Raw genomic sequence first — 23,314 nt, 5'->3', positions numbered from 1 at the left:
CCAAGGACCCCTTAACTGAAAGAGAGATGGAGCAGGGACCCCCTACTACATATACTGTATAAAATGAAGTTGCATATTAAACATGGCCTGAGATAACATGTAGGAAGGCCTAAAGCCTTTATACATGCTTTTTTGCATAGAATACTAAGCTATTAAAATAGCCTAATTATTGTTGGCATGCTTTTATAAATCATGTTTTATTGTTAAACATGCATGTGGCAAATCACATCTGTGCGTGGCTACCTTAGTGACTACCTTACCTATAGGCCAGTAAGCAGTGGAGATTTATATTTGCTAATAATATGTTGAATTCATGTTAAGACTTTTTAATTTTTTTTTACTTTCAGAAATTAACAATAATTTGGAGGCCCCCCTGCATTGACTCTGAGGACCCCCTAAGGGTCCCGGACCCCCTTTTCAAGATCCCTGATGTAGGCAAAGAAGAGTTAAACGATTTTTAGACATAGCCAAACCACTTTTATACATCGTCTGCACGGACAAAAGCATCCCCACACTTCCTGTGTTTGCTTTCACACATAGCAAGCTGTTCGTCAGACACTTAAGTACATTTCTTGGTCATTTTTTTTTTTTCTTTTTTAAAAAGCATCACTTATTACATAAAGAGCATTCTTCTTACTTCCTGTAATAATAAGCAATAAGGACATTTTGGACATTCATTTTGTCTTTTAGAGAGATTTCTGAATGCACATATGAAGCGAATGCATGCTTTCTATCTGTTTATTTTGTGTGCAATTGCTGACCAAACCAGAAGAAGAAACAAGACACATGAAAGAAAGTGGAAAATGCCAGTGGTGGGTTTTATAGAGCTTCTGCATGGTCTAACCACAGTTTCCTCACACAAACACAGTAGCAACTACAAACGTCTACAACACACACATGCACATGTATACATAGACCGTACCGTCTAAGATTGCAGAAAATCCTGATTTTATGAGATATATTGTGGAACGTGTAATTAAATTCTTAATCCATTAAGATGTGAGGACCGTCCTCAATAACATCCTCACCCTGCTGCTCAGGAAACGTTTATTTGATAATACATGCATTTGGTTGTTGATACGTTACATTTTACAATACACAATTTACAAGTGTAAATCAAATCATAATAGAGAAGAAAAAACAAAGCCTGTGAGAAAACAAATGAAATATGCACATTACATGTAGCTGCCTTATCCTCAAATGAGTACAAGCTGTGAGCCAGGGTCCTTGTCCTTGTCCATGTTTTGTCTAAGTAAAGTGTCCACTTCTGCCATTTCTTTGCGTACAAATCTTTCCTCAAACCTAACACACAAGTCAATCTTGTACACACCATTGATGCTGTTTAGGAGAATCAGGCATATGAACTTCTAGTTATGGTTCTTTTTGCTGCTATAAGCAACCTAATATATGTTTAAGGGAAATTGTGGCTTTACTAATTAGTTTTTCCTCCAGAGAAAATTGTGAAAAGTCTCACTAAGTAAATATCTTGGTTACAATTCTTTCTTAAACGCAGTTTAGGCAACCTTAACAAAAGCGTTTTTTTCATGTTTTGTTTATGTTTCAACAGACAGAAAACTGACCAGTACATTTTCTTGAAATGTGGTATTTGTTTGCCTCTAACTCATGCAATTTGTATCCCAGATAGTTACCAGCAGTTACAAAATGTAACAAAATACAATCCAACACGAGTAAACAACAGCCCTACAATGAATGTATTAATGTGAAATGTATAATGTTACATTTTTGAGTCAAACTGACTGATTAACATTTGAAGACCATAACTTCTGGTGTTGTTCTGTTGGACTGCATCTAATATTTAGCTTGCTTCATGTTTGGAAATAGAATGGACAAAATAAAACATCAGAAATAAAACTGAATAGTCTATAAAACTTTTAAATACCGGGCTCTTGTATTGGACTTTGCAAATCAGACTTTTTTCTTTTTTTACTTTGCAAATCAGACATATCAGCAAATTCAGCAAATTCGGACTGATCTTACTTGATTTAATCATGTTACCGGAATATATAAATCAAACCTTTTATATTATTATATTTTCCTAAAAGTTTTTTTTTTTTTAATTTATATATTTTTTTATATTGTATTTAATATTTTAATTTGAATTTTACTTAATTTTATTGTATCTGCAACGGCTGGTTCCTGCTCCGCCCCCTTACGTTACGTGACTCTCGCGTGACCTCGCCCAAGACATTCGAAAGGGAGTAATGCATTTTTAGTTCGCTTAATGTATAAGAAAAAGACTTACATCAGACGTGTATTAATGTTGTTTCATTTAAAAGCATCAATTTGGGGATATAATGTATTGGTTTATATTATTCACGAATCAATATATAAGCTTTATCGATGTAGATTTAACCTGGCTATCCCCCCCTTTCTCGCACATGGTCCGGTCCAGTTCAAAGCTCCAAGCGGGAGGAGGAAGCTAGCTGTGTTTTGTTGATGTTTCTTGGGGAAGAAAACGCTCCACAGGTAGTCTGCCACACGCAAACAAGCACACCCATATTTAATGTCATCGTTTGAAATATATAAGCACTGGTCAAAAAATGTTAACCACTTTTAAATTAATTAAGTTGCTGTTGTTATGAAACTGTATGGTAGGCTTGTTGTTAGCTAGCGTTAGCATCTTAAAGTTTCAAGATGGACGGCGAAAACGTCAGTTTGAAAGAACAGATTTTTCGAGCTAATGTGTTGTCTCACCAGAATAGTTTTGCTCCACAGGATGGACATGGCTACGTCTTTGAAGTCTCTGTTGCTGGCTGTCCAGCAGTACAGAGACGGCAGGACAGCGCAAAACGCAGCGCAGCTACAGAAACAAGTGGAGGTAAGGTCCCTTCATGACAGACATTACGTTAACGTACATTACAGCACTACAACCATACCAATGGCACAGGTAGTGGTGGTGAGATGAAGCTGGATGTTGTAGCTTTTCTGAATGTTTGTTGAATGTTTGCACGTTATCCCTGTGTAAAGTAATTTGCACCTTTTTTGGATAAATGTACCTACAATGTAGTGGTTCTTGTTGTGTGTGTTTGCAGGAGGTCTCGGGCCTTAAATGTGACCAGCTGCTGTCCTCAGGCCAGGTTCTGCCCCGGGAGTGTGTGGGTGGGCTGGTGGAGCTGGCTGGAAACCCAAACACCAGCCAGACCCTGACGAGCTCCATCATCTCCCTGCTGGCAAAACTGGGTACATGCTACATGTTTCACACAACACAATTCGTGCACATAACCAGCTTCTCTCTCTCTCTCTCTCAGAGCCAGGGGCAACTTTATGTCTTGGCAATTTGATAGCATGTGACTTAGTAAGCTTTTGGGAAATGTTCCGGACACAGAATATAAGTTTCAGATGCACAACGATACAATCTCTCACACACATCTCACTGCTGCTAGTAAAACCATCAAATCAGCTGGTCCATCAAAAGCATTGTATCTTCACTTTGCTTTGACGGTATTGTTATGGAACAATCTGATCATGATTGTTTTGTGGTTCGTATCCTATCATCTACTGCAGAGATCTTCAACAGGGGGTCTGGGACCCCTAGTGGGTCCTCAGAGTCAATGCAGGGGGTCTCCAATTTGTTAAGTTTTTTTCAAAAATGTAAAAGTCCTAAAATGAATCAAACATATTATTAGCAAATAGAAATCCCCAATGATAATAGGTTAACTGGCCTATGGATAAGGTAGCCACTAAGATCCACAGATACAGTTATTCCTAAGGATTCAAAATGTGTCATGTGTATATTTAACATTAAAAGATGATTTATAAAATCATGGCAACAATTATTAGGCTATTTTAACATCTTAATATTCTATGCAAAAAATGTTACTGTAGGCCCAGTTTAATATGTAACTTCATTTTATACAGTATACGTAGTAGGGGGTCCCTGTTCAATCTCTTTTTCAGTTAAGGGGTCCTTTGCTTAAAAAACTTTGAAGACCCCTGATCTACTGGCTTGAAATCTGTGAGTCAATTCTGAAAGCAGTTATGAGCACTCGGAGAACAAAGCGACACGTAGCAGGGTTCAGTTCACAATACTCTAAAGGTTTAATGTGACACACGAGGCTATCAGAACAGTCACTTCATTCACTTAGATGGCGAGAGTAGATAGATAAGAAAGAGACTCTAGAGGAAAGAGGATTGATTCAAGGTTGGTTCACACAGATAGATCTTCAGAATAGAAAACGGTGTAACAATTTATGATACAAATTAAAACAGATGATAGAGGCTTTGTTCAGAGTTTTTACAGAATCGAATGGAACAGATTCACAACAGGTATGTCTATGATGTTTTTAACATCAGCAGTTCATGAGGACTAAAATAATACTACATGAGAATAGAATTGATGAAATACAAATGTATGCAGTGTCACTAAATCATACAAATTAGAGTTGTGGGTTTTACCTTGAAGTATGTTAACACGTTTTCTTATTCTCCTAGTATAATGGCTCTCTAGAAAGATCACTGCTATGCTTCTTTAATTTAATAACAGGCCAGTGAAGGTGTGATTCCTAAAGCAGAAAACTGAACTGCTAGCTCTTTCTGAAACCAAATCTTTGTCTTTCTCCCCACCTGTGTGCTCTCTCCTTCAGCCTGTGATGATGACAGTCGGGAGATTCTAAACAGCAGCTACAACCTCACCAGCACCCTGGCGTCTGTCATCCACTGCCACAGCGCCACAGCAGGGGAGCCCCTGGTACTGCAGGTAAGTCCATCACCTGTGGGTCTGCGCGTTACTGCGTTCCCTTCTGTGTACTGCGTATTTCAGCATGCGTTTTAAATACTGTTAAAAAAAAAAAAGGGCAACATTTGAGTTACAGATGAAAATATATTGTGTAATATGTATTGTTTTACTACCTTGTTGTTAACAAAGCTTCTTTATTGTAGGGCTGCTGCTCGATTACGGAACAAATCATAATCACATTCATTTTGGTCAAAAATCACAATTATTTAACATGATTATTTTTGGAAATATAATGCGTTTATTGAACTTAAGAAAACGGTTAAACAGATCAACAGTGAAAACACCTTGAACTGGGAAGTTTCCCATAATACTTTTCCCGTTGAACTTTTCAAATTTCCCTTCAGAACACAAGACATATAGGAGTTTACTTGCAAAATGTAATGGGCAAAACAATCGTTTTTCTTGATTACATTGTTTTTGCAATCATTAGGAGCAGAAATCAAAATTCTATTAAAGTGATGGTTCGGAGTAATTTCACCCTAGGGTCCTTTGCACCATGACCTCGAGCCAAACACCCCCCCAGAAGCTTTTTTCACCTGGGTTGAACATTGGGAGAGTTGGCGTTATCAGCTGAATAGCTTAGCGCAGGGGCTAATGGATCCGAAGTGTCTCTTAACATTACCCCACTAATAATGCCCGAAATGATACCAAACGTCTACAGTAGTACAAATAGGTTATGCACTCATAAAATGATGGATTGGAAAGTTTGTAAGTACACCAGAAGTTTATGTAAATAACACTTGCCTGCTGGCTTCTGCTCTCTGCTGTTGTTGTTGTTGCTGCTGTAAGACGAGTGCTTAGGGCCGTCTACGAATTACAACACCGAAAAGAGATGCAACAAAAATATTTATTAATTTAACTTATTTTTTAAAGCAAACTTTACAATCCATCGTTTTATGAGTGCATAACCTATCTGTACTACTGTAGACGTTTGGTATCATTTCAGGCATTATTAGTGGGGTAATGTTAAGAGACACTTCGGATCCATTAGCCCCTGCGCTAAGCTATTCAGCTGATAACGCTACTCTACGCTAACTCTCCCAATGTTCGACCCAGGTGAAAAAAGCTTCTGGGGGAGTGTTTGGCTCGAGGTCATGGTGCAAAGGACCCTAGGGTGAAATTACTCCGAACCATCACTTTAATTGCACAGCCCTACTTTATTATTTATTTTATATATATATTTAAATAAGGCGGATGTTACCTGGCACTTGTTGAAATAAAATCCCTATTTTTCTCAAAGAGAATATATCAAGTTACAGTTGGTCATGGTGAGCTGTTTTGAGCCAGGAAAAACCTCGACCTATGAATGGTAAATTCACTAATAGATTATTTGTTGTGATGTTGTCTCGTGTGTATCGTTCAGTGTTTGCAGGTGCTGCAGAAACTGACCTACAACACTCGCGTCTTCCAGTCTACAAACTACATCCATGAGCTCATTGCTTTTCTCATGACCAATATGTAAGAACCACATCTCCCAGTATGATTTAATGAAGCTGAAGGTTGTATTTTTTTCACATTTTTACTTTGTATCTCACAGCCAGTCTCAAAATGAGGACATCATCATGCCGTGCCTCGGCCTTATGGCCAACTTGTGTCGAGACAACCACTCAGTGCAGAGCCACATCAAGTCTCTGGTGAGTCTTACTGAATACAGTAACTCACACAAGATGTCTGTCTGAAAAAAAATGTTTTCATAGCCTTTATTTTAACAGTGTCACAGAATGAATATACCTAGAGCTGAAACAGTTACTTGATCTCTTTTGTGATAGTAACTATTTCTGGATTGTTTTGGCTGTTGATCCGACAAAAAAAAGACATTTGAAGGAGGCACGTTGGACTCTGGTAAACTGTGATTGACTAATCCATGAACAAAAGCTTTCTTTCTTTGTTTCTTATTGTCTCTCAATGTTTTTCATATTGATTTTCCACACGATTTTGCAAAAATTTACTTACAAATATGACATAGATGTAGCGAAAAAACAAGCACAAAAAAAATGGTTGGAAAAGAAATAGAAGGTGGGTGGAGTTTTGATTTCACTACACGTCATAGGAAATAGGGACATTTTCTGTTGTGTTTTTGTCTGTTATTTCCATCTATTTTTGTATGTATGTGTGTGTATATTATATTATAATATAAAAATAATTGTAACTAAAAAGGATATTAAAGGTCCTTGGCATGAAAATTTCACTTTGAGGTTTTTTAACATTAATATGAGTCCCCCCAGCCGGCCTATGGTCCCCCAGCAGCTAGAAATAGTGATAGGTGTAAACCGAGCCCTGGGTATCCTGCTCTGCCTTTGAGAAAATGAAAGCTCAGATGGGCCGATCTGGAATCGAGAGAGAGAGAGAGAGAGAGAGAGAGAGAGAGAGAGAGAGAGAGAGAGAGAGAGAGAGAGAGAGAGAGAGAGAGAGAGAGAGAGAGAGAGAGAGAGAGAGAGAGAGAGAGAGAGAGAGAGAGAGAGAGAGAGAGAGAGAGAGATCCACCTGTATCTTGTGTGTTATTTCTATGTGTTTGTGTGTTTTGCAGGACAACGTGAAGCGATTCTACCGTACTCTGATTAACTTCCTGGCTCACAACAGTCTGACTGTGGTGATCTTCACGTTGTCCATCCTGGCCAGCCTCACTCTGAATGAGAAGGTTGGAGAGAAGGTGGGTGGGAAACACTCGCTGCTGCGATCTGCTCACACATTCAGTTTTGCAGTTTATATACATATATTTTGAAACATTGCACCTGAATTTCCTTTGTCAATTAACCAGTGTAGTCCTGTCAAACATGCATGTTGGGATCTACGGTATCTATGCAACCCTGTAGAAAACATTAGTCAAATATTATATATGACTCACTTCTGAGAACAACTATTTATATTATATGCTAGTGTTTGGTTTTTAAGAAATGAGTTTTTTATCTCAGCAGTGCAGCAACAATTTGTTCCTCTTTTCTGTTTGTTCTCCTTTTCACTTTAGTTTATTTTTATCTTTCTACTGCACAAATAAAAGAAATTACTCTTATAAGTTGCTTAATACCAGTCACACTCATACATTCATCTTCTCCTTTTGTGTTCACATGTTTCCTGCAGCTCTTTGATGCTAAGAACATCCACCAGACTTTCCAGCTTGTGTTCAACATCATTGTGAATGGCAACGGCACTCAGACAAGAAAATACTCCGTTGACCTTTTGGTTGACTTGTTGAAGAACCCTAAAATAGCAGATCACCTCACAAAGTACACCCGCAGACGTATTCACACACGTTTCTTACACATATGGCGTTTGACCTCAGTGTTTGCCTCAGAGCCTTCTGTGACTGTGTATTAAAACCACTTTCCATTTCCAGGTATCAGCACTTCTCAGCATGCGTGTCTCAAGTTTTAGGCCTTCTGCAATCAAAAGACCCCGACTCTGCAGGAAAGGTGCACACGCCATTTAACATGTTACATATTATTCTATACTGTATATCTTTGTGTATGTCTCCCAGAAATATACACTAAACCATCCCAGGTGTCTAAAATGTGTCAGTTGTGTTTGAGGGTTAAATGTTTTTTGTTGTCAAATCATGCGTTTTAATGTGAGGCTCAGTTGTAACCACTGACCTTTTTGTGTCCAAATATTTTCTTGATTTATCAATTTAGCATTTTTGGTCTCTTTAATTTAATCTTGATGTGTGTGTTGTTTGCAGGTGTTGGAGCTTCTCCTGGCCATGTGCAGCGTCTCAGGGCTGCGTTCGCTGCTGTGCGAGGTGGTTTTCAGACCAGCGGCACCCAAACTCAGAGCAGCAAGCCGCAGGCAGGGGGCCGGACTGGACGGCGAACGCAAAACCGAGTCCGGGCTCGCCCTGGTGCAGTGGCTGAGCTCGCCTGTGGACGGCGCCGAATCCTGCTCGCTCCAGGCCCTGCAGCTGCTGAATGAGCTGCTGGAGGTACACACAACGAATTTAATCATTAAATATCTGATCAAAAATTTGAGTTATATCCAGACATTTGATGCCATTGTCTTTATTTGCCTCTTTCACTGCTGCCACTACAGTTAGCCTCTAAACTTGCATTCACCTCTGGTATAAGTAAAAGTGGAGTCCTTGTTTACCTAAATCTTTTCCTCTTCTCCTCCCTAGGAGGCGTTGGGAGCAGAGAGTGTGTCTGAATGTGTGCTGAGCTTCATAGAAATGTTGATTCCCGTCCTGTTAGGGCTGCTGAGGGGCCTCAATCCTCCACAGGGAGACGCTCACATAAGAAAACACTGCCACCGCATCACACACGTCAGCAGCCTGCTGCTCAATATCCTTAACCTGATTGAACCGGTCAGCTACCTGTGTGTTATCTGTGTGTGTTTTTGAAGCCTTAGTCTCGCATTGCCAGCTCTATCTCCACAGCACTGTGGAGTAAGGTCTGGCATATACACCACAGATACATTCTGGGATAGGAGAAAAAAAAAAAAACTCTTGGTTGTTTGCATGTCTTTAAACCAATCCCATCTTCTTGAGCGGCGCTAAGCTCCAGACGCAGCGACGGTGGCTCTGAAAAATAGTCTGAAGGAACTAGTTTTTGGTGGAACATTTGCACCCCGCAAAAGAAAACGTTAAAATATTATATGAAGTTAACTGTTTGCACAATACAGTAACATGAGCTATTTAAATTAGCTGCATACATGGTTAAACATCATCGGCTCTTACCAGTATATCACTGTGTGTACTTAGTCCACAGCAATCCCACCAATCGGTCCCAAAACGTCCCAGTTAGACAGGAAATGCCGTAAACACATTCTTTGTCAATCTTTACAATCGTTCTCTGAAAGAACCAAGCAGGCCTGTCTTGTTGCACGATCCAAGTTTTCTTCAAAACGTTTTTAGCGTGTAGCTCGCTGGCTCATAGGTTGCTGTTGTTTCCCGTAGCAAAGGGATTTTGAAAATGCCGACAAACGGAGCAGAACGTGAGGGGCAAAGCCTGATAATGTTGACATTTATCCTGAAAATGTATTTCCGTTGATACACACTATTGAAGCCTTAACTCTTCCACTCCTGTGTGCTGAGGACTCCACCAGATGTTTGGTGTCTCGTCAGATGAGCGCTCAGCTCTGCCTCTCGCAGGTTGAATCTCTCCTCACCTGTTGTCATAGCAACAGCCCCCTCATCTGCCATCCCCCTGGCTCTGACAACGATCTCAGGTGAGTGAGAGCTGTTATTAAAGCTACTATTCATTAGGGTTGGGTACCGAACCTTTGTACTTTTACCGGTACCGACCGAATCACGTCGGTATTACCGAGTATTAGTTCACATAAAATCAAACGTGCCAAATTTCGGTACTCTGTGCATATTGACAGAGAGCAGAAGTCACACACACACACACACACACACGCAGAGGTGCGGACGACTCTGCAGTTTTGTTAAGTCACAGTGAGTCACAGCAATGCCACTAAAGTGGTTGCAAGTGTGGTCATTTTTCCAGAACTTCGTGCAGACACCATAACGTGTGATAAGATATTAATGGCGAGCCGAAAGCAGTCGCGTTGTTGTTCTTGACGTTGCACTTCCTGTGAGACAAGCGGGCACAACGGTGGTTTCTATGCCCAGGGGACTGACTAACAAGCTGATGTTGTAAGGCAAGGCAACATTATTTCTACAGCACCTTTCATGATGAAAATGTCTGTAATATATAATAATATGCAAATAAAAGTTACAGTGAGTAAGAAATTAATAATTCTTCAATTTAATAGGTTGTAGGGACGGGTTTGGGAGGAGAGAGGGAGGGGTTTTATTTTTGTTTAATTTCTTTCTAATATTCTTAATGAATAACATAATGTTCTAAGTAAATAGGTTTGGAATTATTTTTACAACTGAAATGATTTTTTATAATTAAAGAGGGAAAGTACCAAAAACAAGTACCGTTGGGTACCGGGAACCGAATTTCAGGTATCGGTACTGGTATTGGTTCAGATGCGAAAGGTACCCAACCCTACTATTCATTCCCTAATGCTGAACAGAGGAACTATAAAAATGAAAAAAATATTTTTCCAGATTCTTAAATTTGAATAATTTCTAGTTTCTTCTTCTGTGACAATAAACTGAATATCTTTGAGTTGTGGACATAACAAGACATGAGGACGTCCTCTCGGGCTTTGGGAAACACTGACATTTCTTTTATCGATTTACTAACGCATTAATCTATAATGAAAATCGCCATGAGTTGCAGTAGTCATTAATAAGGGTATACTGTAGAAAGTTAATTGTACAGTTCTCAGAGGAGAAAGGTGGCATGTGTTATTTTACCAGTAATAATAATCAAATAGTATAATAAAGTACTTATACTAAAATACTCATTATGGAGGCAAATGGGCTTTGTGTTAGATTAAGTTAATTTTGCTGAAAATACTTCAACTTAAACATACTTTGAATGCATGACTTTTACTTGTAATGTAGTATTTATATCCTTTGGTATTGCTATTTTTACTTAGGTAAAATATCTCAATACTTCTACCACCATTGCAGCGTTAGTACAAACAAGTTCAAGTTGTGTGTTTCAGTCAGGTGTGTGCAGAAGCTCTGCTGACGACTCTGGACTTGATGAGCAAACTGAGACAACAGGTGAAGGACATGGAGACCAGCTTCTACAGGATGTTACAGGTACACACACTCTCATCACCTCTTCCACCCACCGTGCTTCATCTTTTTCCTTTTCTGTCCTGTTCCGTTGTTTTCTCCGTGACCGCTCATCCTCTCTCCGTCTTTATTTGATCTCCCAGGACCAGAGGATAGTGACCCCCCTCTCGCTTGCCCTGACGTCCCAACACAGAGAGCGTGTGCAGACGGGACTCTCTCTGTTGTTTGAAGCCACACCTCTCCCAGACTTTCCCTCTCTGGTGTGAGTCACACGCTGGAAACAACACGTTTATATAAAAACAGCTCACTAATCGCCAGTCAATCTCCAAAAACAAATGCATCTGTTGGCACTATCACAACATGACTCACAGCCATTTTCCACCAGGCGCATCTGTGCTGTGTTCCGGTTTTGTTACGTCCTCCGTCTCAGAAGCGCAGCGTCTTATCTGCCGACTCGCAGATATTTTTCCTCTACGAGTACTTAACAGAACAATCCCGTGTTTATTAAGCTATTTTCTACCTTTTACTCCAAGCACTCCTGCAGTTAAACTCCATGTCTTCTCTGTTCTGGCATTGTCCCGATAAAAAAAGATTTATGATGTCTTATTATGTTTTTCCACCTCCAAGATGTACCTCTTGTTGTCCGTGGTGTTGTAGAGGAGATGTAATATACGATATTGGGAGGGGGGGGGGAGGGGGGGGTGTTTTGGTAGACTGACTTGATGCTCTCGCTGTTTCACTGCCTGCCCGGCTGTCAGAACGCCCCGCGGCTTGCATGAAAATGGACCTGACACTTATCTTTAGCGGAGCGGATAGCCGCGTCACGCACACGCTTCTGGGACGCGCTGTGGTGCAGCTGGTGGAATATCAAGCCTTGACTTGAATGGCTGCTATTGCTCGTGGGGCCCACGGCGCCTCCGGAACGCAGCGCAGACGCGCCTGGTGGAAAACCGGTATGAGGGTGCTGTGTGTGTTGGTTACCCTCTAAGAACTTTAGGTCAGAGGGGCCTCAAAGCAAAGAAATCAAATTACATACATACATTTTTTCTTTTCTCAAATTATTTAACTTTACTGAATACTTTATCCCCTTCATGTCTCTAAAAATACTTTAAATGAAACAATCGGAAGGAAAAAATACCTTTTCGAACTGTTCACAGCTCAAGTTCCTATTAAGACATAACCTTTGATGAGTAACAAGTAGCCAAAAAAAGCAGCATTGTCTTATTTTCTCAACATATCAACTTGTGACAGATGATATAGTGCACGTTATGTCAGTAACTTGGCCAATAATAGACATTAGCATTTTGAAAGTTAAATAACAATTAATACAAAACTGTTAATTTCATACTTGTGGTAAAATGGGTCATTAAAATATTCCTTGTGAAACAAAGTAGTTTCAGTTTCCCGCTTTCCATTTATCAAACTATCTTTCTCAAGTCTGGGAGAAAGTATGGCTGCCAACAACGCCTATCGCCAGAGGGAGGCTGAGCTGTCTGTTAAACGCGTTGCAGTGCAGGAAGTCCCGCCTTTCAGCATACTGGACTGTTCCAGTGGTTCCAGCAGGAGCGTCCACAGTCTGGTTGACAAGATACAGAACGGCTTAGAGGTAAAGTGTGTACGTGTGTGTTGGGGGAAAATACTGTTGAGTTGTATTGTTGATATTGATGCTATATATTTTTTTAAGTTATTCGACGTCCGTAACCCATTTTGATAAAAGCATAATTTAAATGCAAACAATGTTTAAAATAAATGTGTATATTATACACTACCGGTCAAAAGTTTGGGGTCACTTAGAAATTTCCACTCCATTATAGACAGAATACCAGCTGAGATGCATGAGTTGCATTGTTTTTTTTAAACCAGGGCGGCAGTCGTCAGATTACATTATGTATTACAAAATGATATCAGATTAGTAAACAGAATGTGCCTTTGGGACATTGGATGAATGGTTGCTGATAATGGGCAATGTAGATATTGCATTAAAGATCAGCCACTTCTTCCTACAACAGTCAAGAACCCTTTGGCAATTATGTAAGCACATAATGTAATCTGAAAACTGCTGCCCTGATTAAAAAACAATGCAACTGATCTCAGCTGGTATTCTGTCTGTAATGGAAATTTCTAAGTGACCCCAAACTTTCGACCGGTATTGTATGTATTTATGCATTTACTTTAATACAAGAGTTTCATATATAGTCGTGCTTTAAGGCACAAATACAGTTGGAAGAAACATTCTACATTTTCATTATGCCAAACAACATGGTGAAACTATTAAAATTAAGTTATTGCTTCCAGTGTGAAAAGCATGTTTCACTGATGTCCTTTTGTTATTTATAGCTGCAGGAACAAGTGAAGGACTCGCATGTGTCGGAGATCATCGATGTTTATGAACAGAAGCTCTCTGCATTTGCGGTAAGAACGTTAATAAGAAGTCAGAGGAGAACTACTGTGACAAATACTACTAGAGTTTTGTTATTTTTGTATTGCAAATGCTTTGTATCTTAACCCCCCTAATAAATCCTGTCTTTGTTTATCTTAACAGTTTGTTTGAGCTTAGGTCTGTGGTAACATTTGAGGCTCATGTTGTATTTGATTGCATTACATTTAGTGTTTCTAATAATGTAAGTGTATTCTTTTGTTCTTTCTTTTTTTCCCCCCCATCGTCTTTTGTTCAAACATGGGGCAACAAAATATTTTATAAATAAAAAACGACTTAAGTTATTAGATAAATTAATCCCATATAGGGCTGGGCGATATATCAATATTAATATCGATATCGTGATATGAGACTAGATATCGTCTTAGATTTTGGATATCGTAATATCGTGATATGACATAAGTGTCTTTTCCTGGTTTTAAAGACTGCATTACAGTGAAGTGATGTACTTTTCTGAACTTACCAGACTGTTCTAGCTGTTCTATTATTAATGATTATTTATCTAAAATCTAAGTGTGAAGATATTTTGCGAGAGCACCAACTGTCAACTCTAGAATATATCGCCGCAATATCGATATTGAGGTATTTGGTCAAGAATATCGTGATATCTGGTTTTCTCTATATCGCCCAGCCCTGTATTAGAAAATATGGGATGTAGAAATAAGCGCTGAAAATGTGTAGAAGAAAAATTTAACAATTTAAAACGTTGGAAAAAAACTAAAACAAACTGAAAAAAAAGGCGTCGAAAAGGTTGACGGGAAGACAACACAAGGGTTAATCAGAATTTATGTTTACATTTTATTGTTATTTGAACATTTGAGCATTGAACCAGGTGAAGAAACCTTTTTATTATTTATTCATTTGATTTTGCAACTGTTCACTGAAATAGCCAGTTTCTATGAAACTACATGTGACCTGTCATATTTGGCTTTGACTTTGACTGAACATTTGCTCTCACTTTGCGGAAAAAATATCGGGATATATATCGTATATCGATATTCAGCCAAGATATATCGGGATATGATTTTCGGTCCATATCGCCCAGCCCTAATCCCATACAACACCAGCACAAAACTGCCTAAAAAACACCTTTTTGACACAACAATAATTGTCAACAAAGGGAAGAGTTGCAGGGTAGAGGCATTGGATTGTAGGAGGGTTTCTGAGTTTCTAGTAATTTTAAACTTTTTCCATTTGACCATCAAACCGTATTTTTAGAGTAGAGCATTATCTCTCATCCTGGAGGGTTATTTGTTAAAGCAGCTACTGTACTGCTACCGGTGCACAAAACATTGAGATTGATTTTAGAGTTATTACAGTTGTGGATCAATGAGTTTTTAGCTCTGATTTCTATTAACAATAATGTGTCTTTGGGTCTCCCCGTCAGTCTAAGGAGAGTCGTCTGCAGGACTTGTTGGATGCGAAGGCTCTGGCTCTCTCTCAGGCCGACCGTCTCATCGCTCAGTACCGCTTCCAGCGAGCGCAAGCTGAGGCTGAGGTAATACACACACACACACACACACACACACACACACACACACACACACACACACACACACACACACACACACACACACACACACACAAACACACACACACTCAGGGCTCCAGTGATATGGCTGAAGTTATTCTTTTCCTACTATTTTAGCTAAACACTTGGGTGCTGGTAACAGAAAAACTTTAGGAGTTTTAATTATTTGAGACACTTATCAAGCAAAAAAGCGAACTATTTACTGTTACCAGCCTCTTAAACGTATATGATTGGAACTGTCTTTTGGGTTTTTGACTGACAAAACATTTAAAAACTTTGGAAAACTGATATTTGTTATTATTTTCAAACATTTTATAGACAAAAAGATAAATTGAGAAAATCAAAAATGCTTCGGTATTAAGGTTGTATCACAATTTTATTTAAATTATTTTTAGATTAAAATGAAGAATTCGGTATGCAGTAAAGGCCTCTGATTTCACCCTAGGCTGTTGCTGGAATACATGCTTAGCCATTACATGCTCAGAATTATCTTATTACTACTATTTTGTTTTTGTATAACATGAAAAACAGGGCTGGTAGAGTCAAGTCAGCCTCACCATCCCCAGCCTATGATTTTATTATTCTCTCTCTGTTTCTTTACCTGCAGGCCTGTAAGCTGGGCTGCCTGCTAAAGGAGGCGGAGCGTCGTCGTGAGGATCTGCAGGGCGAGCTGAGCAGCCAGGTGCTGGAGGTGGAGCGCTCCAAGGCCGACATGGAGGAGCTGCTGCAGCACAACGCCCGGCTGCAGCAGGACTCCGAGGAACACCAGGCCCTGAAAGGAGCCTACAACAGCCTGCTCAACAGGTCAGAGTCAGGATAGATGCAAGAAACACACAGCAGATTCATATCCATTCTGTGTTTCTGCAGGTCTAGAAAAACAAAAAAGACCACGGAATTCAGCTCCTTCAAAAAAGGCCTCCGAAAGTATTATACAATGTCTAAAATTGAATCGATAATCGATTGATTTCTTTGAAATTGGTTAATCCATCTATAGTTACTACTACTACTTATCTGGATCCAGGTCACGTTAATTGATTAATTATATTACTAGGAATAGCGGTTACCTAAAAGTAGTGAAAAAATAAGTGTGATATAGATATTAATAAATTAATTCTCTTAATAAATAATTTTAGGCATTATCGTACATACTGGGTCATTCTTGAGCATTCAACCTTGAAAAAGGTATGAAATTGCATTTTATGTTTTTTTTTCTTTTCTTTTTTTGTCTAAAAAAAAGTCTTAAATTTAATTTGGTGAATACAAACTCTGAAATGTAGAGCTGTCCTTGAGTAAAGAAATTCTTAGTTGACGAACACTCAAATGGTTTTGTCGACTAATCGATTAGTTGATTTAATCGACAGATCTGTAAGAAATTAGTTTCTCCACAAACAATCATGTAAAATCATCACTTTAAATCTTTTTTTTTTATCGCAGATGTGCTCATAAGTTTCTTCAGCATGAAAAAGGACATAGAAATGACTAATCGAATGAAGAAATCTGTCTATTAAGACCTAAAGCACAGATCAGTCGACCAAAGACTAAGAGGGGGCACCCTGGGGCTTCAGGTGTGTGCGTGTGCGTGTGTGTCGATGTACAGTCATTTTTTCAGTGTGTAACAGGTCGATCTCTGCAGGTTCAATGAGAGCGAGCGGCTGATGAAGGAGTTGCAGACGGCTCACATCTCGCTCACCAAACAGAACGACACTGTGAGGAAGAACCACGAAGCACTACAACTGCAGCACGAAAAGTAATCCACACACATCTGAATCTTATCTCTGCTTTTCTCTTTCGCATAAACTTTTGACACTTCAGTCATCAGTTGCAATGAAAGGTTCAGGTAACAGAACCTTCTTTAAATTGTGTCTGTGTGTTTCTCAGGATGGCGTCGGTGTTGGAGGAGAGAGAGGAGGAGATCAGATCCCTCCGTTCAGATCTACAGCAGAAGAACAGCGACATCACAGGTTGGTCGGACATCAACATCGGTCAGCTTGTGAAATCTGCGTGTGCAGAGCTGTCTTTAATGACGTAGAGCTTCTGGGATTCATTTAGTGTGTTGGTTCATTTTTATCTGCTGTCGTTGAAATTGCATGACTGATTCAATGTTTTCTTAAAGTTAACATTGTTATGTTTTCTGGTCATTTTAAGTGCTCATATTATGCTTTTTCCATTTCCTTTTATAGTGATATATACACTACCGGTCAAAAGTTTGGGGTCACTTAGAAATTTCCATTCCACTCCATTCCAGACGCAATACCTGCTGAGATCAGTTGTATTGTTTTTTTTAACCAGGGCAGCAGTTTTCAGATTACATTATTTGCTTACATAATTGCAAAAGGGTTCTCGACTGTTGTAGAAAGAAGTGGCTGAAGAACACTTGAAATTCATGCTTTTTGGTCTAAACGTCATACCCAAATTAAAAGTGGTACAGCTCCCATATACTTTGACACTCAGGGGTGTGCCTGATATCATTGGAAAGGTGATTGATGTGGGTTTGTTTGTGTATTTGAGAAGTGTTGTATTTTGTAGTTTTTTGGCTTTTTTATTTGCACTTTTCAAATAGAAATAAAAAACGCACAGACATATTTGTAGAAAAGAATTCATATAAGTAACTCTGTGTCAGTAAGGCCTAGAATCACCCTGACACAACTTGAGTGTTTCCTTTCCAATGATATCAGGCACACCCCTAAGTGTCAAAGTATATGGGAGCTGTACCACTTTTAATTTGGGTATGACGTTTAGACCAAAAAGCATGAATTTCAAGCATTTCTTCAGACACTTCTTTCTACAACAGTCGAGAACCATTTTGCAATTATGTAAGCACATAATGTAATCTGAAAACTGCTGCCCTGATTAAAAAAAACAATGCAACTGATCTCTGCTGGTATTCTGTCTGGAATGGAAATTTCTAAGTGACCCCAAACTTTTGACCGGTAGTGTATATATTTTTTTTATGCATGTAATGGGTTTACAAAGTGAAAAAGCCCAAAGTCCACCCCAAAGGGACTCACCATCTCCAACAGAAAACACTGTTTATACTCTGCTTCTGACTGGCTAGTAGTCCTTACCTAGGTACTGTCAGGGAACGCCCTCATACTCTGCTTCTGACTGGCTAGTAGTCCTTACCTAGCTACTGTGAGGGCACGCCCTCATACTCTGCTTCTGACTGGCTAGTAGTCCTTACCTAGGTACTGTCAGGGCACGCCCTCATACTCTGCTTCTGACTGGCTAGTAGTCCTTACGTAGGTACCTAGATTTTTACCCCAGAGCTGCAGGAAATATATAAAATATATAATAAGTATTCTAACATTCAGATGTTTTTCTTCCATATTCATAAGGGTATTTAGTTTTGGTATTAGAACAGCAGTTTCAGAAGGCACTAGACGTCCTTTATGGTTGGGGAAAAAAAAAACACTGATTGTCTGATTTTCTGCTGAAAATAAAAAAATGTCCGGACCGCTCTGCGGGAATCATCCGGAGGACGGCTGCTGTATTACAAATTCTATCGCTGTTAAACTGGGAATCTGTGGCCTACAGTATCTGGTGCTTAGAAAAACACTGAAGGCTGATTACCGTTAGATCCTGGAGCTGTATCGGTGGCGCATCGTTCTTGTTGCTGTGTGATGGCTGCAGCTATTTGATCAACTTGAAGGAAACAATGGCACATACAACATCAAAAAAACAAATGATAGAATTCACTTGTGGATTACATTTGGTGAACACCATTGGAAAGATTAATTTATCTAACCCTAAGAATACTTATGGATATTCGATCTTTAACACACGCAATATGTAGAGAAAAATAAAAGAGACAAAGGTCAACATATATGAACGCTTGTGCGATTTTGGAGAGGTCCGTGTGTGCGCTCTTTCACTAATTAAAGCCACACAAAATTGTGTTTTTGTTGATCCTGTTATATTACCAAAATAACCATTTCAATAAAAAAGGTCAAACTATAGTTGTCACACTGAGGTTGTATTAGGGAGAATGTGTCTTTGTTGCAGAATGCTAAAAATAACTGTTTTCCTGCAGGTATTTTCCCAGGAAACAGGTGGAGATTTAGGGAAGAAATCCTGGGACCTCAAATCCCGGCCTTTAACTTATCTTTATCTTGCTTCGCTAAATCGTTCCTGTCAGGTCTCCGCGGGGAGCTGTGTGCCGAGGAGGAGAAGGTGAAGGAGAAGGATCAGGAGAGGAGAGAACTGGAGGAGACGGTAGATGTTTTAAGGAAGGAGCTGAACAAGACGGAGCAGGCCAGGAAGGATGCCAGCATCAAGGTGATGAAGACTACATTTGAAAACAAATGGTGCATAAGAAGTTCTGGTCCCACCTACAGTTCATAACTTTAACTGACATCTGTGTCCATTTATTAGTGTGTTACATGGTTTTCCTGTATTTGGTTTAGATTCTGTTCTTGTCCCTAACAAACTCTTAAAGTTCCCATGGCATGACAATTTCACTTTATGAGCTTTATATAGAAATGACCTTTAGATAGAAATTACCTTTATGAGGACCACTAAGGCCTATATAAAAGAGACTTCAGATACAGTATTAGGGGACCACTAAGGTCTATATAAAAGAGACTTCAGATACAGTATTAGGGGACCACTAAGGTCTATATAAAAGAGACTTCAGATACAGTATTAGGGGACCACTAAGGTCTATATAAAAGAGACTTCAGATACAGTATTAGGGGACCACTAAGGTCTATATAAAAGAGACTTCAGATACAGTATTAGGGGACCACTAAGGCCTATATAAAAGAGACTTCAGATACAGTATTAGGGGACCACTAAGGTCTATATAAAAGAGACTTCAGATACAGTATTAGGGGACCACTAAGGCCTATATAAAAGAGACTTCAGATACAGTATTAGGGGACCACTAAGGCCTATATAAAAGCATCCAAAGAACACATGTCATAGGACCTTTAAACAAGGTTTGTAGCTCATATTTTCAGGCTTTATGAATCTGTTATTTGTTCCCATCAAACACTGAATAAACACTGCAGTTTGAATACATTTCATCAAACATAGTTGGTTTAAATTAGCGAATGTTTAGTTTGCATTTGACGCAAGACAAATTAAATTTGTATACATCAAAACTGACTCATGTAACTCACTGATTACTAAAACAAAACAAAGAGTGTTAAGTAAAAAAACAAAAACAGTTAAAATATGTAAATAGAATATGTCTAAAGAAAGAAAACAATAAGACAGAAAAACCTCCAGTAATGTAAAATGTAAATTAAGTTACAAAAACTTTAAAATTAGCTGTTAGCCAATCAGATTCAAACAGCTTAGCTTGTTTAATATTAATGAGAACTGGCAGAAATCGAGTCTTCCTGCAGGCTTTCTATACCATGCTAGAATGGCTTGAAACAAGGTAACCAAGGCATTTTTTTCCACAAAAAATGTTAGAGCCCATGATAGAACTTCAGACATTACCACAAAGTAATGAAATACGTGTGGCAGTGCACCTTTAAAGGACACAAGGTTTGTTATGATATGAAATATGTGATGTCAGATGTTCACCATGTCAGGTAAAACTACTCTGATGAATCCTATCTTGACACAAAGCTGTAGAGATTTAAAGCTCCTCTGTTTCCTGTTTCCCAGGCGTCATCCCTGGAGCTGCAGAAGAGTCAGCTGGAGACGAAGCTGAAGCAGAAGGAGGACGAACTGAACAAGCACTCCTCGATGATCGCCATGATCCACAGCCTCAGCAGCGGCAAGCTGAAGAGTGACGTCAACCTGTCGCTCTGAGGAACGCACAGCGATGCAGATGAGTGACCAACGGAAATCATAGATTTTTAAAAAATGGACGATTTATGGACGATGATATGATTTTTTTTTTTTAAACTTATTGTCTAAACTTGAATTTTAAAGTCATATTGTAATCTTTGTGTTTTTATTGTTTGGTAAATAAATGATGGATCTGTATTCGTACTGGATTCCTAAGTCCAGATAAAATGTATGTGTGTTTGATAGTGAGTCTGAGCTGATTTAATTTAATATTAAATTAAATTTGTGTAGGTTACATGCAAACTGGAGCCAGTCATTCTTTAAAATACATCCGTTTTAATCTCATATGATGTTTTAGCTTCATTTTTTACAGTTGAAATAATAATATATATTCTTTTTTTTTTAATGACTTAAATTAAACGTCAAGCTTTGATCTCAAATACATTACACGGATCTGCTTTGGTTTAAAACTACAAAACTCCTAAACTGTTTTCAAATCGCTTTCTTAACTGTAAAGCATGCGATCGATCGGCCTTTCAATGGTCCTGAAATATCCAGGAGTTTTAAAGCGTTTATTTAGTATAAAGTAACATAATCAGTAATACGTGGTGTTAGATTTGTTTTACATTCAGTGGATTAGATGGGGCAGTAGGTTTGTTTACCCATTTAGTAAAAAAAACCCACTGTTGAACAGGAAATATGGACATTTCTAGGTGAGGCAGGTGCATCAGGTTACACAGTTTGACCCTAAAGTAAAGTCCCATAATTTCCAAAAACTGAAATATAATATAAACCTGAATATAGGTAATCTTGTCATCATGCTCCATGGATTCCACAGATTTCCCTTCACAGGTGAATGACACAATGCATGCTTTTTACTTCTTTTTAATGAAATTCTTTAAGTCTCCCTCCATTTAAAAAAATACGTTTTTCCTCATGTTACTTTGCTTTTAACGAAAACAGGTATGCATGCACTCTCGGCTGCGCAGATTACGGCTGAATTGTTTTATTTTCTGTTACTTTGTAACAGTTGTGTACATGGCTGTATATTTTAAAGATGTAATGCTTTAAAGTTAGAAAAACGCTCATGAGTGGAAGTTTTATCGAGGTTACAGCGACGACCCAGTCACAAAGTGTCCTGTTGACGGGACGGTGATCATTGAGAGGTTAAAAGTTTATTAATTCTGAACGCGTCTGGCTTGTCTATCTATATTGCACCAAATACGACACTGCACTCCCTTGTGAAGTCGTTTGGATGAAAGGTTCTCAAAATAATCAAAATGCAAACAGACACAGAGATTCCTGCCTTTATAAGAGATAATAATAATATGTTCAGCCCCCTCTCTCCGAAGCTTTGAATATTCAATGCTCATTACTACCGAAGCTTCGAAGCTCAAAAAATGGTATTCGGACCAGCCCAACTAGCAGATAGAGGAGATGTTTACTGTATGTGACGAAAAATGTAGCCTAAAAAACCTTTTAAAAGCGTGCACCTCGATGCTTTATTCTGAGACATCACAACTACTTTGGAAGCCAATACTTGCATAGAGTAGAATTTTAATTGTAAGATCATTTTTAGTTATTTTTTTAGTGTAAACCTTTTTTTTTTTAATGGAAATCATATGAAACTAATTATTCAAAGCAGATACATTTTACATCTCAAGCACATGTTTCTAAATTAACTCAAACATGTTTATGTTTCTGTATTGCAATTTATTTGTACTACAATGTAATGGGGACAGTTTTTTTTTTAAGTTTTAAATTTGAAAGTTTATTTGTAGTCACCTTGGATGATATTTCTCTCATTTCTTATGACGAAATATATTCTTTTTGAAAATTGGAGACTAAATTATAAGTTAGGAATCGTTGTTATTATGTTTAGCGATGTTCCGATACCAGTATCAGTATCACCTCCGATACTGCCTAAAATGCTGGTATCTGGAAGAACTGGAGTTTATGCACCGATCCAATACCACATAATAAAGACCTGAAGAAAATCTACGTTAAAGTAGTTTATTTATGTTCTTTTTCGGTTATAACTGACTGTCAAACTGGACAATAACAGAAAGTTCTGTGGCATTCATCGTTTGTTTGTTCATGTTTCACAAAGAGTTTAACCTGAGCCAGACCGACAACAAAGATAGAAATCATATCACATCCATACACGGATAGTAGTATACAGTTGTTAAAACATAATAAAATATACGATACACTGTTATCGGATCGGTACTCTGTATCGGCCGATACGCAGGTTCAGGT

At 38.7% G+C, this 23,314-nt stretch overlaps 1 protein-coding gene across 1 annotated transcript; it reads left to right on the top strand.

Moving 5' to 3' along the window:
* Positions 1-2,213: 2,213 nt before the first annotated feature.
* cip2a (cellular inhibitor of PP2A) lies at positions 2,214-21,337 on the top strand. The gene is made up of 22 exons (XM_028569449.1): positions 2,214-2,487; positions 2,737-2,839; positions 3,054-3,201; positions 4,605-4,717; positions 6,120-6,214; positions 6,294-6,390; positions 7,284-7,406; positions 7,835-7,980; positions 8,091-8,166; positions 8,433-8,672; positions 8,865-9,027; positions 9,766-9,913; positions 11,270-11,369; positions 11,489-11,607; positions 12,783-12,951; positions 13,683-13,757; positions 15,170-15,280; positions 15,921-16,117; positions 16,947-17,060; positions 17,192-17,274; positions 19,449-19,588; positions 20,930-21,337. Exons 2-22 carry the CDS (start codon positions 2,738-2,740, stop codon positions 21,074-21,076), a joined length of 2,706 nt encoding a protein of 901 aa, XP_028425250.1. The 5' UTR covers positions 2,214-2,487; position 2,737; the 3' UTR covers positions 21,077-21,337.
* Positions 21,338-23,314: the final 1,977 nt, after the last annotated feature.

The sequence above is a fragment of the Perca flavescens genome, chromosome 22 (genome assembly GCF_004354835.1).
Source record: "Perca flavescens isolate YP-PL-M2 chromosome 22, PFLA_1.0, whole genome shotgun sequence".
Taxonomy (NCBI): Eukaryota; Metazoa; Chordata; class Actinopteri; order Perciformes; family Percidae; genus Perca; species Perca flavescens.
This window is presented reverse-complemented; position numbering and strand designations above follow the sequence as displayed.